Source organism: Triplophysa dalaica, chromosome 12, assembly GCF_015846415.1.
Source record: "Triplophysa dalaica isolate WHDGS20190420 chromosome 12, ASM1584641v1, whole genome shotgun sequence".
Taxonomy (NCBI): domain Eukaryota; kingdom Metazoa; phylum Chordata; class Actinopteri; order Cypriniformes; family Nemacheilidae; genus Triplophysa; species Triplophysa dalaica.
This window is the reverse complement of record NC_079553.1, coordinates 13647420-13668722: the sequence shown is the minus strand read 5'-3', so window position 1 is coordinate 13668722 and position 21303 is coordinate 13647420. Positions and strand designations below refer to the sequence as shown.

General features: G+C 38.0%; 1 protein-coding gene across 7 annotated transcripts in view; it reads right to left on the bottom strand.

Annotated features, from left to right (window-relative positions):
• Positions 1-19640, bottom strand: part of LOC130433612 (protein MTSS 1-like) — a 56763-nt gene extending 37123 nt beyond the window's left edge. The window contains exons 1-3 of one of the 7 annotated variants that reach the window (XM_056763568.1): positions 19033-19640; positions 17186-17247; positions 13304-13377 (exon numbers count right to left, since the gene is read on the bottom strand). In XM_056763568.1, coding sequence (XP_056619546.1) covers positions 13304-13377; positions 17186-17247; positions 19033-19107 — 211 coding nt within the window. In that variant the 5' untranslated portion in view covers positions 19108-19640. The remainder of the gene's footprint in view (positions 1-13303; positions 13378-17185; positions 17248-19032) is intronic. The other 6 variants (XM_056763571.1, XM_056763570.1, XM_056763569.1 and 3 more) reach the window with 6 other exon arrangements.
• Between the last annotated feature and the right edge of the window lie 1663 nt (positions 19641-21303).

Sequence of the window (21303 nt, the reverse complement as noted above, 5' to 3'; positions counted from 1 at the left end):
AGAAAATTAAAACATAAACCCACTGTATTTCCTGAATGTGAGATTATATTATTTTCGTGCAACAAACATTAGTCTGGAAAAGATGAATTTATTATCTATTCACTCTGAGGTGACTGACAGATTCATCAGAAATATGATGTTGGTGACATGAATCATGACTGCTACTACCATGGCAACAACCACAAACTGTCACTCTTCAGCACTACAGAGCTGTTTTTCATATGGTTAAATTCAACATGCAAAGTAATGGAAGCGAATGGGGCTTCAAAAATCACTGCACCTTGCTAATAAACCCCTATACCCTTATGTATTGTTAAAAAAAATTCACTTGCATGCAAAGATAAGTATGCACCATGTCTTTTTTAGTTTGTCAGTTAGTATAGATGAGCTAAACTAACAATATATTATGAAGGTCTGTAGTTGAAATAACAAGATGTGCTGGTGACAGAATGAGGTCTTGTTTTCATTATATTAGCCATTTGTCTGTTTCTGGCCAAACTATAAAATCAAGGACCAATGGCTTGTGAACTACAAGCCAATGTTTTGATGTTTGAGTTTATAGGTCTCCATACTATTTACAAGACAATGGACTCAAATGTGAAGCTTTCAACTTTGCACTCAGTTCCCTTGCTTTAACTTTGCCATGGGGAAAAACATCCTGGCATTTGAAAAACTACCCACTTCGGCAGGGGGAAGGATGCTTAAATCTCAGTAAATACTAGATAGCCTGCATAAGTAAAGTTGTCAGACTGTATGACTGCAGCAAAAGTGCCCCAGGGTTGTGTTCTAGGATCAGTCTTAATGCCAACTCCACATACGAAGTTGATTTGAATGAACTGTAAAACTGTTCCCAGATCAGTCTATTGAAGGGCATCCTCATCCAAAAAGCCACTGAACGGCCTGTTCCCATGGCAGATGGTCGACCCAGGTAGGAAATAGACAGATGAGCCTCCCCCTGTTTTGCAGAAAGCAGAAATCTGTTCCTGTCCTCAACGCTTCCGACACAATATACTTTTGTATATTTGTAGTACATTGTGTCCTTGAAACAACCCTTCCAAAACATATCCAAACTGAAGAAAGGAAAACAGAACATGGACATTACCCTCACTTATAAAAACACTGAGTTCAGCCACAACTTATGAAGAAAACAGACTTGCACCCTGGAGGATGTTTTACGATAAAACATGTTGCCAGGGAAAAACAACCCCTCATACACTTTCACGATTTATTTACTTGTTCAAAGTTGATATGCGAGTGCACTACATTCGCAGCTAAAAACTATGTTTTGTCACATTTTAATGAACATCATATTTAGAGGTATTTTTATCACTTCTGCCATCGAAGCAAATTCCAGGAAAACCTACAAAGAATATATTCAAAGACCCAAAGAATTTAAATACTGAACGGTCTAATGATGATAGATGTAATACGTTGTGATGAGCTCATATTAGCATTTAGTTTGGCTATAAAAAGCCACTGCCTCATGTGCAAGACCACAGTGGTAAACACTAAAGGGCAAATTGACCAAACAGTTGTTGACAGTTCCTCATTGCAGTGTCCAAACTGAATTCTTGGATGTCTTTCTGCCCTTACTTTATTTGCATAATGCCTTTTGTAAATTGGGTGCTAAAACAACAGTAATGTGTGAAAATAAACAATGCTGTCAGCATGTGCGTTTCAACCCAAAATGTACAGTCCAAACAGAGAAGGTGGTTTTAGCAATTCAAGTCAAGCATGATGCCAGATGAAGTTCCACCGACCTGAAGCGAATCCCAAACCTGCTTTCTCGAGTTGTGGATTTAAAAATCATGCAGGCAAAAGCTATACATGCATAAATGTAAAGCAAAGATGCACAGATTCAGGCCTATCGTAAATCAGGGCTGGGACATTTGTGCTCTGGCCTATTAAACGCTTCATTGCTTGTCCCAGCAGTCCACACCTTCACACAATGAACACATCGAACCGACTGGCAAATCTATTCAATTTATGGAGAAATGGGATTCTCAATGGGCTATGTGGGGGGTTCTTTAGATGCATAGTGGAGACTGCATGTGGACCCATAGAAGATGTTGCAAAAAAGCCTCTTTACTGATCAATTAAAGGAACAATGCAGGGTTTTTAGTAGGGATGAGTCACGAATTTCGAATAGTTTATTTAATTATAGAATTTTGAATAGTGTGTGTGATCTTAAAAAATATCGCTGTGTTTTCACGCGTAACGTGTTCATGTAACCAAAGGGTGGCGCTGCCAATAACGACGCACCTAAAACCTAAAGGCTGTCAGTCAAGAGACAATAGAGGAAAACATTTTCTCACAAGAATTGGTAACGATGTTACGCACAATGTAGACCCGCGTTGCATAACGAAAACGGTAAATTAAGACAATGTCAAAAATGAGTTCTGTGTGGGGGTCCTTTAATAAAATGAATGAGAATAAAGAGCAGTGCGAACTCTGCAATGCAAAGCTGGCTTATCATGGATCAACAACTACTATGCACAATCATTTGAGGGCGAAGCACCAAGCAGATCCATCCACAGGTCAGCAATCAGTTGCTAGTTTTATGGTCAGACCAACCAATTTGGATGCCAGACAGGCGGAGCAAATAACGGCTATAATTATTAAGATGATCGCTAAGGATATGCTTCCGATCGGCTTGGTCGAAGGAGAGGGTTTTAAAAATCTTATGGAGTTTGTACAGCCCGAGTTTACTGTTCATCTAGAAAAACAATCACTGCCAGACTGGAGAAACTTTTTCATGACAATAGAAATGAAAGACTTTTGAGTTATTAATTCATGAAATCACTCCGAACTGTTAATAAATGCCGACATTCGGTTAATATGTTTTAACGCGTTTTAAGGCTGGTTTAAAATCTTTATGGCTATTATATATTTTCTTTGATCAATCTCACAGTTTTTTAGTTGGTATAAATGTGCATGCTCCTATTTTACAAGGAAATGTTCTAGCATTATGAGCGGTTGATGCTGATCGACGTACTGTTAATAAGTGCCGTCATTAATGTTTCAGCACGTTATTTTAATGTATGGCTTGATGTAAGATTGTCTATTCCATAATACATAAAGCAGTGTGCCGTCATACGGATTTAAAGCGTAAATGTTCTCTCTCTCTCCGTTTGTGTGTGTGTGATACTGTAAATGCATCCATGTAGAATTTTGAATAATTTTCGAATAGTTCTCATCGATCTTCGAATATTATTTTCGAATATTTATTATTTCATCCCTAGTTTTTAGGAGGATCTATTGACAGTAATGCAATATAATATACAAAACTATTTATTCAGAGGTGTATAAATATCAGACATAATGAACATTTATGTTTCTAATACCTTAGAATAAGCTGTTTACAGTATATCTACATACAGAGCGGCCCTACATAGATTGAATTTGCCGCCATGTTTTGTACAGCAGCCCTAAACAGGCAAACAACTCTACATTGCGTGTTTCCTCTCCCTCTACCCTGCGTAACAACATATCTTGGTTCTAACAAACAGAAAAAACAATGTTACTCACACACTTATCTGAATCAAAGCAACCTCATCGGGGGGGGATTTTAAGACGATCTTTCTCTTCAACGACCATCTAGTGGAAAGTATCGCCTTAGATATCTAGGAGTAACTAGTTATATCTGCCAAAAGCTATTAACGCGGGTCCTAGAAAAACTTTATACAATTAAAGCAGGTCCTAGCTCCTGCCTGACTTTTATACTTCCAAAAAATCCAAACATCTTTTATTTTATGTGATAAATAAGACATCGCTCTTTCTAAGGTCTTTCTAATTCCTGCATGATCTCTTCCCTGCGTCAACATGAGAACAACATCTTTTTGTACTATGGTGGCCACCGTGTTTGGACCATGCGATTTGTTGCAAATCCTTAATACAATAAAAACAGCGCCTTTAAAAATACAATTAAATAAAGATATGCATTCCTATAAATACATGACATATTTAATGCAACAATATAAGCATATACAGTTTAGCCAACCAAGCAAGAAAAACACATACATTCGTAACTACACATTTACACATACATTCATTCATCCGTATACACATGCATACATGTACATATACAGTATATGTATATATTGTATATGCACTTACTCACACACACACCGGCACACTTTCTGTTTCAGTATCTAATTTTAAGTTTTCCACTTGTGTTACGAAAACTGAAAAGGAAGTTCTTCTGGACCAGTGTTGTTTACGTCATGCAAAATCGTCTGGTTTCAGGTGCCACTTTAGGTCGCTAAAATGGATAAGATGGTTCACAGTTAACTCATGTACACAAAAGTACTTGAACTTTATATCCTCCATAATGCACAAGAATACATCTGCAATTACCTTTTATACTACAGTAAATTGGAAAATGATGCATGTAGTGCTCACTAATGGTCCATTTTTCACTAGCGACAAAATGTATTGACATGCTTATTAAAGCCTTCAGATTTATCTAAACGTTCAAAGTCTGTAGTGCTACTGAGCACCTTCAACACCACCCCCCCACCACCACCACCAACTGAACCTTGACCTCACAAATGAAATCGGAGCATTTCTGGCCACGGTTCATTTGGCTTCGTTCTAAACACACAACGCTGATTTACAAGTTCATTTCTAAATCATATTCTGACGCAGGAACTGCGGGACAATCACCAGGTGCTGAAAACGGTCGCTGTCGGACACAGGTCAGAGTCTGTAGGGGGTTATAAGGAGGACGTCGTATGTAATTGGTTCAGTGTAACTACAAACACATGCACGATGTTACGGATTATAACGTCAATAAAAATGGCAACGTATGTCTAGCCAGCAACATTAAAACATGGTCATTACCTTCACACCCACCCAGCTACTGTTAACAATCCTGCAAGACCGACGCAGGGGTCAGTAACGGGCCGCTAACTGCCTCATTATCAGATTAAGAATGCTTTGCCAGCCATGTGTATTGTTAAATGACTGCAAATGGTTTTCAATTAGAGGTACTATTAGAGGGGCTGAAGACCCGTGTCACACCTGCCCTCTTTCCAGCTAACACCACATTTTTGGCTATTCCCTAGTTTTCCCATTTCCTGCAAACGAAGGTCAAAGTAAAGATAAAGGGTTATGGTCACTTTCCCAATCTATTCGTTGAACATACTTCCCTTATATCACTCATGTTGGTATCAAGAAACTAAACAAATTTATTAGGTATTCCATTTGACCATGATTAGAATATATATACATTACATTACATTTAACAAATATAGCCATGCATTCACATATCCCAAATTTCTAAAACTTTGTGCATTATTTTCTTTCCCTTAGAGGTATGCTGTTTTAACATTTCATGGAGACAGCTGAGAGCCTCGCCTGTCACTGAGGGGCCTCTCTAGACTTCTGCTATGTCTGACTATGACTCAGGAATGCAAGAAACCCTGAAAATGAACCCACACACTTTTACCACAGCCATAGGTTTGAGCTAACACTCCCATCTGACCCTTTCTGCTACCTCAGCACCGTCCTCGTGGGATATTCCCGTGAGGATTCTTCTGGAGTTGCCATTAGACTTTCATAGTAACATTGTTTTAGGGGTAGTAACGTTGTCCTCCTGGGTTTTGCGATGGAGGGTGAATTTCAGTGATGGCTCTGTGACTTCAAATAATAAAGGATTTGAATTGGGAACAGGATAAGAGAGATTCAAAAATAAAGGCAGAGACTTCAACCACAACAAGAGGTTTGGTTTCAGTCATTTCTTCCCAATGAGTCACTATGTCAAACCATTTTCGAAAAACCGGCTGGGTGGAAAAAATCTGGGTTCCAAGGAAAACATTTGCATTTATGCATTTGGCAAACATTTTAACCAACCAGCATTCCAGCCAGCTTTACCCATACATGCATTCCCTGGGAATCGAACCCATGGCCTTTGGTTTGGTAGCATAAGCGTTTGGTAGAGAAGGACGGCGGTAAAATGAGGCAGGAGATGGTTTTTGGGACAGCGCCCATCAAATCAGGAGAGAATCTTGGATAATGTGCCCATTCAAATAAAGCATTAACATACACTCTGGATGGGATGATCCTTCATTTTACACGCAACCACATCCATCAGTGTTTGGCATTCTGGGTATTTATTTAATCTCATCTGACTTGATTACGATGAAACTGCTTTGAGATGGCATACTTGAACACTGGCCTCTTCATCAGCAAAATCTTGTTTACGGTAAGCATGTTATCACTCACGGCATTTCATATGAAGTCAATTATGACGAAGGATTAGACAGCGACAGGCTTGCGGTCTGCCGCGTGTTCCTTAAAACTAGTCTAAAACACACTGCCATAGCTCAAGCAGCATTTCGCCTTTGTTCATCAACCACAATAAAAGCAAACAATTCTGATTTAGAAACACAGCGAGAATGCTTTTTATCTGTACTGGAAAAACACAATGAGAAGATTTCCTGATCTTAATCACAAAGCTAAAAAAACAGTGTTGTTTTTCACAATACACCATCATGTTTTTGCGGCACGTACATCTGAAGAACAATGCAACTTGTTCAAACTGCACGTCAGATGTTGAGGAAACAAACCAAATACATAATTAAAGCCACAATTCAGAAAAACAACAAAACTGAAAAGTCTCCAAGAACATATAGAGGTAGCACACACCACATAGATGAATCGCTTTTCAAAGACTTTTAAAGATACGGAGAGGGAGAGGAACAGGTTTTGCTTGAAATGTGATCGTCTTGGATGAGTTTGAGCTCATCGTAGGTGCTGACATAAGTGCACCGGGCTGCGCGAACAACAACACACACTCTTTTGGGTGAATTTGCTTACCCTGGTGCTTGTGAAGCTATTTATATGCACAATGACTTAACTGTGAAGACCATGTGAATAGAGATGTGTAACTTTTGGGATGTTTGGGACAAGTGGCAAGCCTGTTAACCATTTTTAATTTTGGTAACCAAACAATCGCAGTACATTGTTAAGGATTTGTCAAGTGTAAATGGATAATTGCCTTTAGTTGTTTCTTGTTATTGCGTTATCTTACTCTACAGTATATGCTTGCTTCTTTCTGTTAATCAAAAAAGTAAAAAAGAAATGTTGCTTTCATTTTGTGTCAGCTTGGAAAATAAAAAAATCATAATAAAACAAATTCAATAGATTCTTAATATTTTTTAAAGTGCTTGTTACATTTATTTTGGGACAAAGCGACTCGAAATGGAGAGGGTCACAAATATTATGCCGTAATAACACAAAAAAAATTATAATAGGAAAAATATAATTCTGTAACACATGCTAACATTTAGCAAAGTGATCGCAAATGCCGTTTAACACACCACATGCTAATATATATATATACATAGGATTGCTAGGTGCTTGATACACAAATAAAGTTCATTTTAACAGGAAGGAACGCACGCAGCCAATGGTGTTTCACAACATAAGCGAACGTAATGACGCAACCAGTTATAAGACACACAAGAGCCAAAACCCTTTCACAATCGAAGCTGACGTTCCGGCAGCAATTTTTTCAAACTGTACACGTACACAAAATACCGCGTACACCCAGTACACGTCATGAATGATAAAAACATGAGAAAGTTGTCCCGTTCTGCTAACATACTCCACCTTCATACATTTGTGTCATTGTCACGTCTAGAGGAGTCAAATCGTGACACTGACATGCATTTTCGTGAGGACCGGCATGTAACACGCTTTGGCGTGATACTGGGTTGCATTTTATTCTTACGAAAAATCTAAATGAAAATATTTGAGAACTTTTTAAGAAATGTTTGACAATCGCACACAGTAACATACTTACAAACTTTCTATAATCTATCTCAAGAACAGTCTTATATTTGGTCTTAAAAACAGTTTTGTGAATCCGGCCTCAGAATAGCAAAGCATCATTCGGATCTTAAAACATAGTTATACGAAGTTATTCTACTACATGTCAAACTGATTTAGACATTATTACATTTGTGGCTAGATAACAATGTGAGTGCAGCAAAGAAGCGATCACTCACTACTGTGATGACAGCTCTGAGGTCAGAGGTTAAGCCCCATGATACCATCATCCGGCGCTACAGCAGTCAATATATGAGGGACTGTATTCTGGGTCTGTATTGCAATAGGCAGTTACTTTAAATGTCATAAACCTAGTTGGCTGTACAACAAAGCTGCACATATTGTGGTTTGCTTACAGCAATTCCATCCTGTAAAATGGGGTACATGTGAAACTGAACTCGGGATGGAGGCGACTGCAGATAAGCCCCAATTAACTACGGGCCAAAAGCAGGCCTCACTTTGGATCACATTTATCTCAAAGCCATGACTTCATGCCCATTTATTCACAACCTCTATCATTTGGCATAAGCAGGGGTGAAGACTCACCCGACAAAGCTCACAATAGATCCACTGTTGTGCCGTACAGTAGCCTGAATGAGCGGCCCAGTTCGAGCCTCCGTCTTCACAATGGAGCAGAATAAAGTCGAAGCATTTACACAGACCCGCACGCACACAAGGCCGCTTCATTCTGCCCACGGGGAGCATTTAGACATTCAGAGGAAAATGATCTGCGGGTAATCAGTATAGATGGAAAAATGAATTGGCTTCAGTGTTCACGCAAATAGTGAGTAGACGGGCGGCTTTGAATATTACTTATGATCTGCTGAGAGTTAAAGTGTCTGCCTTTGTGATTTTCGAGTTTAAGGTTCACTATAAAAACCTCAAGGTAGATATTGTACTTTGAAGGAGAGGTCACTGGTGACATGTTTTGACAGTAAGACTTTGCCCGGCTTGAGACGGATGATTTTATCTCTATGCCTCTGCTTAATTATTTAATCAAATCTGTGAAAATTGAGTTTAATAATTAATGGTCTTGTGGTAAACAAGTCATGACGCATTAAGAGAGGTGGAGAGAAAATCCGGACATCTTTTACAGGTTATGAATACAAATTAAGCATTATGACGCCGTTGAGAAATGTTTCAGGACGTTAAATCTGATAAAAGAGCGAAAAACTTGAACAAAGAAAATGATTCCTTAACAATGAGAGGATTGTTTTTTTCACAAAGGATTCTTCACAGGATTCCTTAAAAAAAAAAAAATAACAACATCACGCACTTCAAACTTTAAATTACCGCTTGGACAGCAAAGATAAGAATAAGTTGATACTGTTAATCTCCACAAATCCTTCGTTTCAAAAACTCATTCGATGACAAGCAAAGCCTTGATAGGTGCCAAAGAAAACACATCAATGTTGAAACTCTCTCCTGAGCATGTCAGCACATAACGAACACGCTTCACGTGTGACAGATTTTAAATCTCAGAGTTGTGCACAGGCATGCAGGCTCTTAACACGTAAGAAACTGCACTATTTGCACTATATATGACAGTTTAACATCTCTGTAGATCAGGCTGTAAGTAAATTGTGAAACATGAATTATTCATGTGAGCTATAAATAAAGAATGTATAGAATGTAAGATATTTATATGACCCAAAACAGCCAGCCCAAGCTGTATATGCATATTCCAAATATATAAGTGCATATAGAAAAAGCTGCATAAACTACACAGTCGCAGGAAAAATTAAGAGAGCCTGCCAAAATTATTTTATGTGTTAAGGTAAAAATGAACATTTTTGTTTAATTCTGTGAACTACTAACAATATTTCTTCCAAATTTCTATTTGCTTCTATTTGCAGAAAACAAAAACCGGAGAAACAGGTCAAAATAACTATTTTTTCATACTTTAAATACTGCAAAAAAAAACACTTTCATACTGAACACAAGAACATGTATTTAGGAAAAGTTCCTTAATACATGAATTTTTTTTTCATGAAATAACCATTTAAAGTTTGTTTTGTTTCTTGTCATGCTGTTTTTCTGTCATTGCTGTTGGATGATTTTGTCACTCCCGAGGTTTGATTTTGTTAATATTAAACAGACACTGCTTGAAATGGCCACGACACATCTAGAAATGCTTATTAAATAAAAAAATTGGAAAGGTCTCACTAAGATGCATGATTCTGTAATTAAGTTAATCAGTAACCAAATCTAATAAACCAGTCTATTGATCATGTCACATCAAAATCATGTTTATATTGCCTAATATTTCCCTTTTTATGTGCTACAACAAAAGCACCGACAACACTGCAACGGGACACTTATTTATAACCTGAAAGTGAAACAGGAGTGTGATGCTGCTTGAGCACGTACATCTCAAACTCCAGAGGTCAGATTCCACTTCCAGCATTTCTAACTGACATGAAACATGTATATAAACAGACTAGTTCATTATGGGTAAACATACATACAAATACATTTGACAGTCACAAAGTCTGTGCAGTGGAAAAAAAGGTGTAAAAAACTGCTTTTACAGGTAATGACTGCCGAACATAGATCAGACGCCACTCAAGGTGTCATTACCACACATTCCCACAATCCACTGCTGTGTGGCTTAATATAATCCTGCTTTAATAACCCCAGCGGGATGACATTTTTATATATCTTTTAACACCGTATCATCAGATTGAAATCAGATGGCATGTCATTTTCTGTAATTATTCACCAAATATTAATGATGTGATGTTTAACGCAAATGGGCAAAGTGTATGAAATAAGTAAAGCTGATGAAATAAAGAGGCCTCATCCCCCAATCCCAAACCCCCACCATCCCATTTCCAAACCTCTTAAAAATCCAAATATGTTGTCATGGTGACAGCCTCAAACCCCCAATCTGTTTTTTCAAGTGCTGAATATAAAAGCAAGCTCAGATATTTGAAAGACAAAAGTGGCAGCCATGATTGAGGCACTGTCAACTCCACCCATGCTCATTCAGACAAATCAGTACCGGCGACAATATCCCCTGAATTTCCTTTCAGACGATCATGAGAATTGTGTGAAATGGGTTCATGCAATGACATGTATGTACGATACATATCTGCGCATCTGTCACTCCCACAGGCTTAGCAAAACCAACAGTCATTAACCCATCGAAAGAAAAACACCAATGTGCATGTGTGTGGTGAATAAATCATCTCTACAGCTCTCTTCCCGCCAAACAGATCCGAGATGTGAGCTGATAACAGGCATAAAGGCTTGAAGATTTAATTAAACATGTACGTTCTACATTCAGCGGAAATGAGCAATTCGGCAGCGCAATTGTAAGGCAGATGTGACATCACTGAGGCAACAGCTGAGTTATGAAAGTGAATCGAACAGGGTGTGATCCTGGCTGCACAAACACACACACACTTTCCATTCGGTTGCTATGGAGACTGCTGCATGCCTCTGAGATTCGATGCCGCGAGGAGGTCACACCACCTTGTTGCTTTACCTTGCAGAAAATCGAGACTGTGTTTATGAATGCGTTACACGTTCAATGAAGAATAAGAAAAGAGTAGAATAAAGACAAGGCAAAAAGGTAAGTGTTATGTGACAAAGGACCTGTATCTAGAGACAACATGTGGTCTAACCTGAGACTCCTAGTTTTTGTTTGCTATGGGTAAACACCCAGTAATTCAATAAAACCGACATATACTGTATAGTTGAGCGTGGCCATTGGAGAGCATCACTGTTATTGTGGCTCTTTTTAGTCAGTTTTGGCATCTCCACATTTTCCACTGCACCAACCTGGAAGCTGTTAAATTAATGTTTTATTTCAATGTGTGTGTTTAATGTTTAAGTCATTGGCATTTAGATTTTGTCTTGCTCAATTACTATGGTGCAAAACTGAAATACATTCTTACGTGTCATCAAGTCTAACTTGCGACAATGAAGAATGACATGGATGGCAGCCAACGATACTGTCAATGTGGAGAAGACCATCTGAGTTTACACTGCAGACCTGTTTCACCAGGTTACATCAGTCAGTGAAGAGGCAATATAACGAGAGACAGAGAAAGGGAGAGAGATGACAGGGAGTTCCAGAGCTCTGATGGACAGTGATGAATGAAAGTGCTTTATAGGTGACTATTAATAGGATTGTGTGGAGATCTGGGTGTGGAGATCAAGACTGGGCTACTTTATACACTGGAATTTTACCGTAGGAGGTACCCTTCTCCTTTTTCAATTCTTTTTCATATTCTGTGATATTGAAAGTTTGCCTATTTCATATTTGACATCAACATATGTGCAAAATGTACAGTCAGCCGATCATTATCCCAAAAAAGTACTTAGTAACTAGTAGTTACTTTACTAAGTTACTTTTCAAAAACATAATGCACGACCTGAATACACTATAAAGCAATATACCTTTCAGCCTAATTCTATTCTTTCTGCATATTCCATCATCCAACAAACGTCATTGTCACTCGCGTCACGACTCACGAGACAGTCTCACAAAACAAAATCATGGTTAAGTAACGCAGTAACGCAGCCTGCTTGCGGGTAAGTAACAGTAATCTAATTACTGTTTTTGCAATTGTAATCCCTTACTTTACTCGTTACTTGAAAAAAGTAATCGGATTACATTAACACGTTACTTCTAACGCATTACTGCCCATCAGTGAACATGACACAGCTGTGTAGGAAATGTTGCCCAGATATCAAGCAAAAAATCAAGGAACTTTTGATCAAATAAAATCAAGTTGTCCAAAGATCCACTAAAACCAGTGACTAACAAAAGACATTCTTGAAGGGACCGTTGAGCCAAATATACAAATTCTGTCATTATTTATTCACCCTCATGTTGTTTAAAACCTGTATATATGAAACACAGAAGGAAGGCCTAGGTGGTTTTCAGGGATGTAACGATTCACCGTGAACCAGTGATTATAATATGTGATGATTCAAGCTGGTTGAGATGTAATTTGAATCGCAAAACATGTTTTGAACAGTAGGGGCCGATGTGTTTACTGCAAACTTGGAAAACATAAGTAAGGTGATAATTCTTAAATGTAAAAAATCCAAGAAAAGCCCAAAGTCTTAGTCAGTTTGTTTATATTAAAGAGACTTTTGCATGTATGGGTTTCTTCTTCTGTCGAAGAAAGAAACCCATACAGGTTTGGAATGACATGAGGGTGAATAAATGATGAAACATGTTTTGTGTGAACTACGTCTTTAAGAGGAGACTAAAAATCATCATCTTCCATTCCTTGAAATCTCAACCTCATAAGAACATGCATGTTGCTACGTCTTATACTACATATACCGATAAGATGCATTTGCACACAGACTGTGAAGGAAATAGACTTTAAAAGCCACTAAAAAGCACATCACTCCTAGCAAAGGGCCCAATAAAGCTGTATTTCCGTTATCTTATTTTAGCTCCTCCCTCTCTCCCTCAAGCATCTCTGCATTTCCTCCATCTGCTCACCTCGTGTGCTGGTGGCAAGGTCAGCCACTTTCTGAAAAGCGTCCAGGAACGCTGCCACTGCAACCACAGTTGTCCTGAAAAAGAAAAAAAAATCACACACACCTGGTCAACATTTCATCCTTATCTAAGACATTCAAACTCATGTGTACCGGGGCACCTGGTTGTTAACTTCACTCGTATGATGGTATCAAAGGTTATTTCATTGTTGGAGGTGAACGGATGTTGATGGGGGTTAATGGCTTCATAAAGAGACATTCCCTCAAGTGCTGGTTGCTAGACTTCTGTGTTCGTCTGCCAGCTGCGTACAGACTCAAAGACCCATATCATGTGCTGATAATGCACGAACCTCAAACGTAACATGACCGGGAATGCTGCACCCTTCCAGAGGCTGAATGGAAAACGAGACGGAGTGAAAATGGAAAGTCAACGCTTGCCTCGGTACTACAAGAATTCCTCCACCGCGGGTGGAGCGCCTGACATGAGCAGACAACTGTGAAATCTGATCGCGCGTTTCCACGGCAGCATGCAAAAGTTTGACTGGGAGGTCATGTGACAGACCTCATGAACGGCCGTACAACCGTGTGGGTTCAGATCTTGTTTTAGAATGCGTGACGCAAATGGCAAAACACATAATAGGCGGAGGGTGCCGCAGGCAGTCTACACTACTCAAAGGCCTACGCAACATGATGTTTTGATAATTTAGAATAAACCAATGGTGCGAACAAAAAGAAACGTGTGACAGGGAGTGGTTTGATGATATAACCTGAATCGTTTTGCACTGTTACTGTTACTGAACAGTGAATTAGCTTTTTAGGCAATGGTATAAAAACTACAAAGATCATAAGTACTGAAATATTGCAGATCTGCATATCGCAATAATTTACAATAGTTGAATGATTTTAATATTTAAAGGAGTAGTTCACCTCTTGTCATTTCAAACATGTTTGACTTTCTTTTTTCTTCAGAACACAAAATAAGATCTTTTAAACAATGTTGGTAACAGAACAGCACAGACTGTTATTAACATTCTTCAAAATATCTTCTTTTCAGTTCTGCAGAAGAAAGACAGTCTTAGAGGTTTGAAATAACAAGAGGTTTTACAAGGAGTAAATGATGACAGAATTTTCATTTTTGGGTAAACTATCCCTTTAAGTAAGCTTTTTGAGTTTGTTATCGTTTCATTTAACTTTCACCTGTAAACATTTCCAATCTTCTCCGGCATTCAGAGGAGTTGCTGAGAGATGCTGTTTCGTTTTCCAAGAGAATCACAACCCTCACGAATTCCCACACCAATAAAAACAACATCCCTCACATGATGACCAGAAGAAGCAATAAGCCAACACACTCCTTCATTATGCTGGTCAGAAGTGAAGACTTAACTTATTCAATTACATCAAGGTTTGAGTTTAACAACGCAAGTACCAGAAGCAATTAAACATTAGCCGGATAACACGGGTTAATATCTTATAGGCCGGAACGTAAACAGTCCCACATAAACCTCTGGAGGGCATCGGGTTCGCAAGTGAACGTGTCAAAAGTAAAAGTGGCTATAAAAGCTGGAAGAAATATGGAGAAAGAAGCAGCTGCTTTACGAATCAGAGCAGGAACGGGGAAATTGGCACGTCTCGATCATGTGCATGCTGGATTTTCAGAACCGTCGCTGCGGTCAGATCAGACAGGACAAGAGATGCGATATTTAGCCACACACTAAAAGGACGACCCAGAAAACAAAACTGTAATTTTCGAGCGCAGCCTCTTTAGCCTGTTTGAAAGAGATGTGATTATAGAGCATGTGAGACTTGGATTTCATTAGCTACTTCCCAACAAACAACAGTACCCTAGCATTACAAAGACTGATCACAGAACAGCATCTGATGCCTGAGATGAAGTTTAACCATCAACTCTTAAAGGAGAAGTAAAGTTTTTCCAAAATTTCAAAGAAGGGTACCTGGGATTATCCTACACACGGAGACTTTAATTACTGGTCTTTACTTGAAAGCAACATTCTCTCAAGCTAACCACTAACCAAAATGTGAATATGATCTACCCCAAACCCAAAATAAATGGTCTTTTAAAAATTAAGGCCATCAAATTTTAAAACTCTTTCTCTTTCTGCACGAACAAACCACATATTGAAAGACTTGGAGTTTAAAGATAACCAAGGTTAGTTATACGTTCAGGTTTGAGCCATTGAACATGCTGTCGGTCTGAACATGCGTAATGTCGCTCTTGACCTTTCTATTGCCTGGCCTGACCAAACAGACATGTTGTTTGCAGATGAAATTTCCCCATATTTACAACTGCCTCTGTAAACAGAGTCGCTGAGTACTGAATAGGTATGACTCACCAACAAATGAGGACGCACAGTTAACCGGTTGCCTCATGTATCTGCCATTAAAGATCTTCAAAAGCACATCTGGAGGAGCTCTTTAATGCCTAATATTGAATATCACGTTTAAATTTTAGCATGTTGGCAATAGCACAGAGAATTAAGACTGCTTAAAGTTGATATTTAGCCAAGACACATCAGAGGTTCTCAGTGTGTTTGTTATAGTTGAAATTAAAGATATTTCATGGCTTGATGGAAACTCTCCATTCACAAACACACATGAAGTAAACCAATGCTGGCGATCTACATGACTCTCTCAGTGGTGCTTAAACCGCAGCAACCTTTCAATTCCAGGGAACTAATGTAGCTATATTAACCCTTATGTGTAGCTATATTAACCCTTATGTGGACTTTAAAGCAAAGCTGTGAACATATGATGAAGAGGTTTTTTTTTTTTAAAACATTTTACAATTTAAAAACATGATTTTTGAAAATTTAAAAACATGATTTTTGAAAATTTAAAAACATGATTTTTGAAAATTTAAAAACATGATTTTTGAACCAAACTCTTATGTTTAAAATATACAATAGTAGGTTAGTTTGCAAATAATACTTATTAGACAAATGACAACAATTTTGCAACATTTAAAGGACCAATGTGTAATTTTTATGAGGATCTATTGACAGAAATGCAATATAATATACATAACTATGTCTTAAGTGTATAAAGACCTTACATAATGAAGTGTTATGTCTTTTTTACCTACATACATACATACATGTGGGTCCCCTAACATGGAATTTGCCATGTTGTTTCTACAGTAGCCCTTAAACAGACAAACTGAGTCTACAGAGCACATATCGTAAATAAGTTATCTCCTTGGGCAAAGAAGCGAAAATGTGACGACATCTTAGTCATGTGTCAGCCACGGTAGTGCTTCAAAAGGGATGGGTGTAGTTAGCCGTTGGTTAAAATTCGCAACCTCATCACTAGATGTTGCTACATTTCACACACAATGCAACGTATTTGACAGTTCAAATTATAAATCATTATTAGAACTGAACTGAACTGTCAGGTGCAATTAAATTTATAACAATATAATAATACAAGTTTTAAACGATTTATTAGGAGATCATTTATAAGCTTACCTTCCCCCCAAAAATGTATTGTTTAAAGTTCAATGCAATTTGTGCAGGTGCAGAAACGACTACATCTTGAAAACATGGCTCTCATGTCTGCATTAAACTGAGGAGGGTCATGCATTCTTCACAGCTTAAGTAGAAACACAAGATCGGGCTTTAATGACAACTGCAGATCTTCACAGGCTACAAATTATAGCCACAAGCTCTAAGGGTGGGCCGCATGTTTCCCCTAAACACTCCATAGGTGAACGGCACCATTTGATAAAGATCTATTAATGGTCTGCTGTATTCATGGCTTCACTTCGTTAAAATATATTAAAAAAAAAAGACAAATAACCCCAAACAGCATCACTCCTTTTCACTACCAGAGCATTGGTGATGGTAAACATGCAGGACGAAATGAAACTTACCTGAGCTGAGACTGCAGCTTCACAGCTTTGCTGATGAAGTCCTCCCAGATGGGATAACTGCTCTGTAGATGTGAAAGACAAATAATAGATTAATAAATTACCACTGCATTGTTAATGACCACAAAGAAAAACATGACTCTTTGATGGTAACACAACGGCTTCAAACGCCAAAAGGACAGGCTTTGTTTTCTTCATCAGAAGAAAGAATTATGTAATACTAGTAAGTAAATACAGTAACCAGTTCCACAGCCCGTTACAAAAAGAAAATACTGTGATGCGAATATTGTTCAGAGGTGGTATCAAGTGGCACTTTCTTACTGAACTACAACCACATTCATATAGCAAGATATTTACATAATACTGTTGTTGTTCTTTAAATACTATTATTGTTGTTGAACAATTTACTTAAAAAATATAAGTAGAACAAATCTTTCAAAACATTCCTACACTATAAGAAAAGGTGGGTCAGCTTGCATTCTCAGTGGGTTTCTGAATGCACAATTATGGAACTTAATCCACATAAGGGACACAGATAAGTAGCATAGCCTTTTTTTTAAAGAATGGATCCATAATTTGATGTGCACCTGAGACCAAATAAATTATACTGATTTTCGATTATTCTGGTCTATACTACCAGATATATGGAAACCAATTCTTGAGCGTATTCAAAACTCGGAAAGGAAATACCTGTGGCACATTTGAATGTTTCGCTTCATGAGCAGACAACACAGATGTTCATGAGGTCAAGAGCAAACCTTTTCTCTAGAGCAACGAAAGAATCACCTGATCGGATTTTATTGAGCACAATGGGCAGAAAAAGATGAAATATATAAACTAGCTCAAGTTATAACACAGACAATGCAATTGCGTGCTGGCAAAGTTCTCAAAACACCGGATAAATATTTCAGGGACCTGGAAACTGACCCCATCACCAAGTAACAACAAAGCAGTACATACAATAGAGACCGTCCTATACTGCTATACAAATGGGTTGCCAGGGTGAGATACTTTGCGTCATTTTTCCATCCACGTCTGTGTTGATTATAGATTTAAGCCTGAAATAAATTACCTGTTACTGTGGACTACAGAAACTACAAACAAAGCTGGACACTGGACAGAGATACAGATTAATCAAATGTAATGTTTTTCTTGTGAGATGAGCTTACTCATGCTTGTCTCCATATAAACAAAGTCATCTCAAACACCCCTTACTGCACTGAATGGAATCATAGACAAGCTATTTCAAAAGCGTGCATAGAAAATGTGATGATGCATCGTTCAATGAGACAGGCTTCTTGATTTCCTTATAATGACATGGACCACAGACGCCAGCTGTCATTCCTCCACATTTAGCTCTTCCCACCTGAGACCTTTGAGGTCAACAGAAATCCAACATTCCTTGGACTAGGAACAGGTGTGCTACAAAACAATTAAACATGTGCCAATAAACCCTAGCTTTCCCTCTGACACATAATCCCAGACTTCAGATATGATTTGTACATTCTTAATGAACGAATTGATGGAAATCCAAAGTGCATAAAGGCGGACACAACGGAGTAAAGCCATTCAACCCATATACACTGAAAAATAGGTCAGTATGACCAATGCATCTCAAGCATGCATGTATTCATTTGCATCCGTGACCCACAAATGCAGCGTCACACGGCTGCAATGAAAAGATGCAATGCATTTATGAAATGTGATTGCAAAGACATACTGCATCATGGTGACGTATGACTTCTGTAGTCGAAAGCAACTGGTTTTCCAGCTCAGCTGACTTTTGTTGACACAACCTACACAGTACACATGCAACAATGTTTAGGAGAAAACAAACCAAAATTGTTTACCTTCATGTCTGTGATGATGGTCTGAAAAAGTCCGCCAAGAGCACTGCACTCTTTTTCTATCACAGCCTCCATCATCTGAATTTACACAGTAATCTACTTACTGTTGTTTTTTAATGGTCTCAGTTCCCTTTAAATGTAAATGAGATCAGCTTGAAATCCAGAGTAATAAAACAGGTTTGAAATCAGATCCAGTCTCGGTATAGGCATGTGGTGAGGATCAATCGATGCAGTGGGGCAAAGGCAGATTTAATACCCCCTTTCTACCCCACCATAACACACACTCCATGACTCTGAGCTCAAACACATAGTAATGCGAGTCCAACTAGAGAGCAAACGCGCAGAAAAACTAACAAGAAAGACCATCCAATATCGACACAAACTCTGAAACCGCAACAAATACCGACGCGACTATTTGAAGCTTAACCGCAACGCAGTCACTTCGTAGCTGCAGCTGACTGACTGTGTACATACACATAAGCGCGCGCCCTCGTGTCGCCCAGCCTCTTCTCTCCTGCACCTTCAGGCGCGCCCTCGTGTCGGCCCGCCTCTTCTTCCCTGTACCTCCAGGCGCGCCCTCGCATCGCAACGCTCATAGATTAAGCAACACCTCTTAAGTATTGTTGATTGTTTCATTTTGAACGGTTGTTGTTGTCTAAACCTCATATCTATGGTCAAACAACATTATATATTAATAACGTAGACATGTTCGTCGCAATAAACTATGAGGCGTATTATGACGTAATCATTATTATTTGCTTTCTTTTTGAGCTAACTATGTCGGACAAAATGTCTAGCGTTCATTCGAGTGCTCCAAATATCGTTGTTTTGCTTTTTAAGGCTTTACTTTTTTACTTCTGGACGCATTGTGTTTTAAAGAACCTCTCTCGCCATCTAGTGACAGTAGACCGAAACTACTTGAAAGAATTATACTGATAACGAAGAAGATCGCAACTTCTTCACCTGGCAATACCTTATGTTGTAAAGTGAATGAAGCGTTAGTAGTAAACAGAAAAAAGATTAAATAAATGAAAAATATGAAATATCGTTACACTGTGTAACAAGCCTTTGCTGATATGTAACAATGGCCACTGTGTTTTGTACCGGACTTTACTTTCCATTTTTAAAAGAAATAAGTAGGCTAAAACAACTATAAAAGATTATTGTAGTTATAGTTCTCATGATAGAGTAAATTATGTTATAAGTTAAGATTTCTACATTTTTGCTCCAAGAATATTTCACAAATGTATCTAGTAGTAAAAGCTCAGTTTCTTTGAAAAAGTAAGGGGTAGTCAAGGACTCTTAATGAAATACACTACAAGACTTTGCAAATCTGAACAGATTTTTTTTTACTTGATATCATAAACTTACATGCTTTTTGAAAGTTTCAGATAGAAACACTAACTGATCAAATCTGCAGACTGGCACAGACTTTCTGCAACAAGACTGAACATCTGGGCAAAATCTGAGCAAAAGTCTTGTAGTGTATTTAAGCCTTAAAACCAAATCACAACAGATTGATCATAACATAACATAACTATGTTTAATGTGTAAAACATCTGTTCACAATTAGTTATGAAATTCCAATATGCATTAACATCAAAAGAGGAGTTAGTGAATTGCAAATAAGTTAAGAACACTTCTCAAACACAGATATGGCCTATTCAAGGCAATACAAATGCATTCATTTGTCATAAGTGGCTGTAAACGACTATTTGCTTGTACATTATCCCGTACATTAATGGACATGAAATGGGAATTTTGAAAATATTTTATTAGCTCATTTTTACCTGATGCCTTGACTATAATAATGGCACAGACTAGATAACATTAAATGGTTACCATTTATTAGAATTTTTTTTTAAATAATGTTATTTGTCCCTAATGTTTTTATTTACTTCTATAATTTAATTTCTTGATCTTAAAATGTTGGGTTTAGCACACGTCTATTTTAGAGTTCAGAATCGATTACCATTCTTACCAGCAGAGGTCGTCAGAGAATAAACATTGCGAAATAAATTCTTAAATATTGACAATTTGTTTTTGTGATAATTCTCACATTAATGAAATAAAGTGAAATAAAGGCTGTATCATAAAAATGCCTCATATCACTTTGCATGGCATTAAAGCTCAAATTAAATGTTGAACCCACGTCTATCTTCTCCTAGAGAAGTGTAACTGGATATAAAACACTGTGATCACAACTAGGCAGGCCTTTCTGGACAGAAGCATTATTTTATAATCACCTCCTCATTGAGGGAAGCACGTGCTGAA